This window comes from Artemia sp. Qi Xiang Cuo, chromosome 10, assembly GCF_049724085.1.
Source record: "Artemia sp. Qi Xiang Cuo chromosome 10, ASM4972408v1, whole genome shotgun sequence".
NCBI classification, from domain to species: Eukaryota; Metazoa; Arthropoda; class Branchiopoda; order Anostraca; family Artemiidae; genus Artemia; species Artemia sp. Qi Xiang Cuo.
Window position 1 is genome coordinate 53,183,895 of NC_142803.1, and position 6,141 is coordinate 53,190,035.

At 36.2% G+C, this 6,141-nt stretch overlaps 1 protein-coding gene across 1 annotated transcript in view; it reads right to left on the bottom strand.

Annotated features, from left to right (window-relative positions):
- Positions 1-1,380: 1,380 nt before the first annotated feature.
- The window catches only part of LOC148947886 (uncharacterized), a 177,980-nt gene continuing 173,219 nt past the window's right edge, over positions 1,381-6,141 (bottom strand). Inside the window, exon 13 of the mRNA XM_089096033.1 lies at positions 1,381-2,655. Coding sequence (XP_088952159.1) covers positions 1,637-2,655 — 1,019 coding nt within the window. The 3' untranslated portion in view covers positions 1,381-1,636. The remainder of the gene's footprint in view (positions 2,656-6,141) is intronic.

Below are 6,141 nucleotides of genomic sequence, written 5' to 3' on the forward strand. Positions count from 1 at the left end.
AGTGAGAATTCTTTACTGAAAGTTCCTTGAGACGATCAGCCCCCGCTGGGGATCGCAAAATGATTTTTAAGGTATTGCATAACCTTAAATTCATCATACCTATCATATTCATTACACAAGATGTTCATCATGCATTGTTCGCGTTTCCTTTTCTATTTTGTAGTTCTTATAATTCATCCAATAAAGGATTCAGTCAATTCTGTTTCTAAAGTCAGTAGCTGAAGGGCCAACCTCATTCTTTAGTTTATAGTTTAATTTTGCTGTAGTGCTTAACTAAAATAATTTTACTCTGATGAGAGGAAAACTCTTGATAAATTGCTTCAAATTTAAGCAGTTAGAGGGAAAACCCGGCTTCCACTTCTTCAAAATAACCTAAAGCCCCCCATACTGAAAGTTAGTTTCTCTTCTGAAAGAAACACAAAACCTGTATAAACAGGTAAAGACAATTACTTTTACTGCATAGTCTCTCGAGTATTAAGCACATTATTGAATGTTATGGAGATTTTTCACAGTGAGATGTACAATCTTTGGCATTTTCCATCAGAGTGTCAAAGGTAGACGTACCCCCAACATTATAGGTCTAGAGCATGAGACTTTCGGCAAATGTGAGATCGCGGAACAAGTCACCTCAGATGTTTTAATGTTTTGTAAAATATTGCAGGTCCAAATATTTTCGGTATGTTAGTGGGTTTTTGGACTGTGACAGCTGGCTGATATACAGGGATTTTGGGGCTAGCTTACATTTTTAGCTATTACACAATCTTGATGTTAGCTTTTTATGGCTTTATCCTGAGAAAGCTGGTAATCAGTCGAATTGTGTAGTCTGTATGATTCCAAGGAAATATGTAACTTTTAAAAAGATATTTTTCGAACTCCAAGAATTATAAACATGTTAAACACATGGAAGCTTTTAAGTAAATTTTACCCCCCAAACCTCTCCATGAATGGATGAATCTTCATTGACACTACACCAATTTTGTCTTCCTTCCTATATTTCACCCTTTTCACATTTCTGTCTGATTAGGTGTTTCATAGAATAAGGGCCCAATGGCTTATTTACACTAAAATCTGCGTGCTGCTGAGGATCAGTGTGGATTGAAGAAATTTATAAGACCAAAACATTTCTGCTGTGACAGAAATAGGGAAGACCAAAATGTCTGCAGTTCCATGGCCATCCAAAACCAAAACAACCCACTGTCCTAAATCAACGGATCACAGGTGGAGAACGGTTTTAACATATTTTAAAAATATTGATTGTAACACCCAAATACAAAAAGAACAGCAATAAAAACAAATGACAAACTCATCAAAGACAGATACTGGGAAAGAGAGGGGTGTGGAGTTATTCGAGCCTAAAATTGAAGTGAGACACCAATCAAAGAATTATTTAAAAAATTTATTACGACAATGAAATTACACTCTAAAGCTTATATCAAACCAAACACTCCTATGGTTAATACCCTAGATTTTTTTTTTTGTTTTTTTTTTTTGTCAGGCAAAATTTATCTTGGCCCAAAAAGGAAAACGCAGCTGTTGAAAAGCAGAAATGACAACCACAAAATTATACTTATAGAAGATGTGCTCCAACAGAAGAATAGCTCATATTCATGCACTCAGAGCTCCGATTAAAAACAACCTAAGTCGTCTTGGGCAAAATTGTTTGTGGGTGCAGTCTTTTCAAGGCAGGTGCTAATTTACTGTGTCTTTTCAAGGCAGGTGCTAATTTACTGTGACTTTTCACATGTTTGTTCAAACTCCTTTTTCGAGAAAAAGATAAATTACACTCTCCACATTTATAGGATTTATCATCAGTGTGAGTTCTCTGATGAGTACATAAACTCGAGCTCCTACTAAAAGTTTTCTTGCATATACCGCACTCGAAAGGTTTTTCTCCAGTATGAGACCTTCGGTGTTCCGATAAATTAGAGCTAAATTTAAAAGTTTTCTCACACGTATCACACTGGTAAGGCTTTTCACCAGTATGAATTCTTTGATGACTTGTCAAACCAGAACTTAAAGCAAAAGTTCTTTTACATACGGCACACTCAAATGGTTTTTCCCCTGTATGAATTCTGCGATGACCAGATAATTTGGAGCTTGTAACAAATTTCTTTTTACAAATTTCGCACTGGTAAGGTGTAACCCCAGTATGGATTCTCATATGCCTAGCTAAAAAACTTTTACAATAAGATGTTTTGTCACACACTTGGCACTTATATGGGTAAGTTTTGGGTAAGTGTTTCTTTTGATGGATATATAGCTTGGAAACTGAAACAAAAGTTTTTTTACATAGTTCACACTCATACTGTTTTTCTTTAGCATCGATCCTCATGAGGTTACTTGAAGATGCCGTTGATTCGAGGCTATCATCCATTTCAACTGGCACTTCTTCTTGTAAAACAGTTGCTCTCTGCTCAGTATCTCCCTCTTCTACGGCAACACACGTATTGTACATTAAATGAGCCATTTCGGTTTTAATATGCAAGCAGTTTTCATTGCTATTTTCATGAAACACATAGCTATCACCTGCAACCTCACACTCTGAGTTCAGGCTTATTTCTTGTTTTAGATATATACTTTCAAAACCAGGTGCACAAATAGTTTCACATTGTTCTTTACATTGCTCATTCTGCAACAACGAAGCAATGGTGATATCTAAAATAAAATACAATATAAGATACGTTATAAAAAATGTATGCCCAAACAAGAGGCTTATTCAAGTTCTTTTAATACAGAACAGATAAGGAAGTTTTAAAATCTATACCAACCAAAGCGTTCCTATGATGTGGTTACTACCTACGATTATGACGTCTTTGATCAAGATTGGCCATAAAAGAGGAACTGGACGGTATTTTTCTAAGGTAGGCGAAGCTCAAGATTCATTATTGGAGCAGGAGCAATATTCCAGGACAGCGATATTCCTTTTGGTAATATTTTAACATAAATATTTTATTTTAAAGTTTTAAGGTATGGAAACTCTAAGGGCGAAAGGATTGCAAACCTTTTTGAAAACCTTTTTGCCGGCTTTTATATATGGGTTCTCTTTGTCACGCGTCTTCTTAGTCTCTTGTTGATGTAATGGCGTCACTACAGGTCCGATACAACAACGCTTTGAAAAATACGAGTTATTCCTTAATGTTGTGACTTATTTAGATCGTTTTTATGGCCAGAAACGTCAATAAGCCAGTTTAAAAAAGAAAAAAAAACTATGCAGCCGATTTCAAGGCCTGGCCTTGGCATTCAGCAGGCTTGTATCTATTGCTTCTTGTCTTCTAACTGCACATAATATGACCCTCTTCTTGATGTCATGGTTTCAGGTTAGGTTTGATGCAAACAGCCTGGGAAAAATACTCACAAGGCATATAATTCTAACGAAAAGATGTTTGAAATAAATACACGGTTGTTTGCTTAAAGGGAGTATAAATGTTCATTATTCATTTGTTTTAAGCAATGAGGTGTCAAATAAATAATAACAATAGAGTTAAGAAAATATTGAATGAATTCAATTTTTCATTCCTGTTAACGCATGAAAGAATCATCCATTTTTTAGGATTTATTTTCTTCTGGAACTCATAAATATGACGTCACTCGTATGATTCTTTTTAAAAATTAAAGCTCTAAACAAATTTGCTACAATCATCGCGTTATTCACTATTTTATGTCATGACGTGTCAAATCAGTAATTTCAATCGAATCAAGAAATTTCGGGGTGAATTCAATTTGTTCTTCCTCTTAATCCTTCAGTCATACATCTTATATGATTTGCACTCTGCTAGGATTCTTTGTGACTTTCACTTTTACTTCTCTACTAAACAGAGACTTCGTTTAACATTCGATATGGTAATTGCTGTGGCTTATCTTCAAGCCCTAGATTTTTTGTTCATTTTCATTCGTCATTACCTCCGATATTTTTTCCATTCACGCATCATCTTATATAGTTTCTTAAGACGTAATGGATACTAAAAAAAAAACCTCTTTTCCAGCTTCTAACCACAGATCGCTGTTAAAAAAAACCGTTTGCAATTCAGTGTGATTCTTGCTGTCGTTTGTTCCATACCTTTTGCTTTCGCAGTTCTTGCTTTCGCTTGTTTTATAATCATATTTATTTAAGGCGCATTTTCATTGAGCAATACCTAAAACGTCTTCATACCCTTTGCTTTAGCATTTAGGATACATCTCGTCACAATTGATGGTCCGGGCTCTTTGACAAAAATTTCTTCTTGTTGTTCAAATGATGTATCTTTTCCAACCGTTCAAATTTAAAGCATTTCATGTTGTTTGTACTCAGTTTAAGCAAGTGGACTGGTTACGGGTAGCTCGATCTCTACGTCTTTTGGTACTGGATTCGGTTTTACTACATTCTGCTTTATATTTCTTCTAACCAAAGCACCACCAGGCCCGGGCACTGCTACATGGCAAATTGACTCGTTGTAACTTTCACTGACGCAAGTAATCTAACTGTATCTCGCTGCTGCTTATCTTCTAACCGCACATTTTTTTGGTCTTCACTTTCAATGTTGACACGTTGTAATTGTCGTTGTCACAAGTAATCTAACCGGATATTTCTTTGTTCTTCACATTCTTTACGAGTCGAGCACAAGTTTAAGAGGGTGGTTCAATTTCTGTACCCCCCATAACCCGGATACAACCTTGCCCTTTCCCCATAGAACGCTGGAACTGATATATAATCTAAAGACCAAAACTGAGTTGGTTACTCTTGCCTACGGTCATGTTGGACAGTGATTTGCTAAACATTTCAGCTAGACATCTTGATGTACAGTGTTTGGAATAGATTGCAGCCAGACACCCAAAATACCCCATAAAAACAATTGCTTTTAGCGACCACAAAGGCTAACTAAGATCTAATACTTTTTTCGAAGTTTTATCAAGAATACTTTATAGCTCACCCCCCCCCCCCGAAGAATAACAATACTCAACTTAGTTACAGACTAACAGCAAGTTCAATAAGGAACCCTTTTCTTACTTTCAATCTAGGTTAGATGATATTCAAAAGCCATTTTGGTTAGTTGTTCTACTGACAAAGACCCTCTCCCAATCATCCCATTCCCTACAAAGGTTGTGTTGCGTTATAACTTTCAAAAGGTATAACAAACGGTCTATTCTAAAAGAAAAATCAGAGGTAAAGCTCTAGCATTTCTAATAGTAGATATTATATGCCGTTTTGAAAACCTATATGTATGCAGTTTTTTTCGTTTAATTGGAACGCCCCCTTAACACTTCCTAGAAGTTTCACCTTAATACTCTTTGCGTCATTAGTTACAGTAATTGTAGTTGTAGTACTAAAAGTATACACATAGTGCCTTCTGGCTAGTTCAAAATCTCCCAACTTACTCTTAAAGATCTAACTTAATAATATAAGTTGTTCTTGAGATATTGCTTCGTCACCTTTTTGATATTTTACATGCTCATAGTTTGTTTTGATTTAGTTCAACGTCCGCCTAAATATTTCTTACATTTGATTACCGAAGACATTGTTATATTCTTTTTGGACTATTGGCTACAAAATGGCTGTCTCACAATATCGATTGAATGTATTTGGGGAAAAGAGTATTTCAGGGAGGAGAGGGGTCTATTTTCTCTCCATCACGCTTGATTCTTGAAATGGAACTAGAACTATGCATTTCCAATCAAATGAGCCTCCTCTAAAGTTTACAAGACCACATCTTCATAAAAACCTTAAATCCCCCCGCGGCATAACTTAAAACCCTTATCCCCATACGTCGGGGGGTTATGAGATCTTTGGACTATTTTTGAGCAACTGGCTATCTTAAAATATGAGTGGGGGGCATAGCTTCCCCCCGATAAATTTGACTCTTAAAAATTGGTCTTCAACTTCCGATTTCCAATCCAATGAGCCCCCTCCGAAGTTTACACGACCACCGTTTCCGTAAAAACCTTAAATACCCTCGGGGCATACCTTACAACCCTTGCCCTGAGGACTGTGAGGGGATTCTCATCTTCAAAGAGATAATTTCTGGACTTTTAAACTATGTCAAACAAAATAACCATCTCCAAATTTTGACTGGAAGTGTTTAGGGAAATGATGGGCGTGGGAGGAAGGTTGGTTGCCCTCCAATCACTTTTGACTATTAAAGAAGGCACTAGCCCTTTCAATTACCA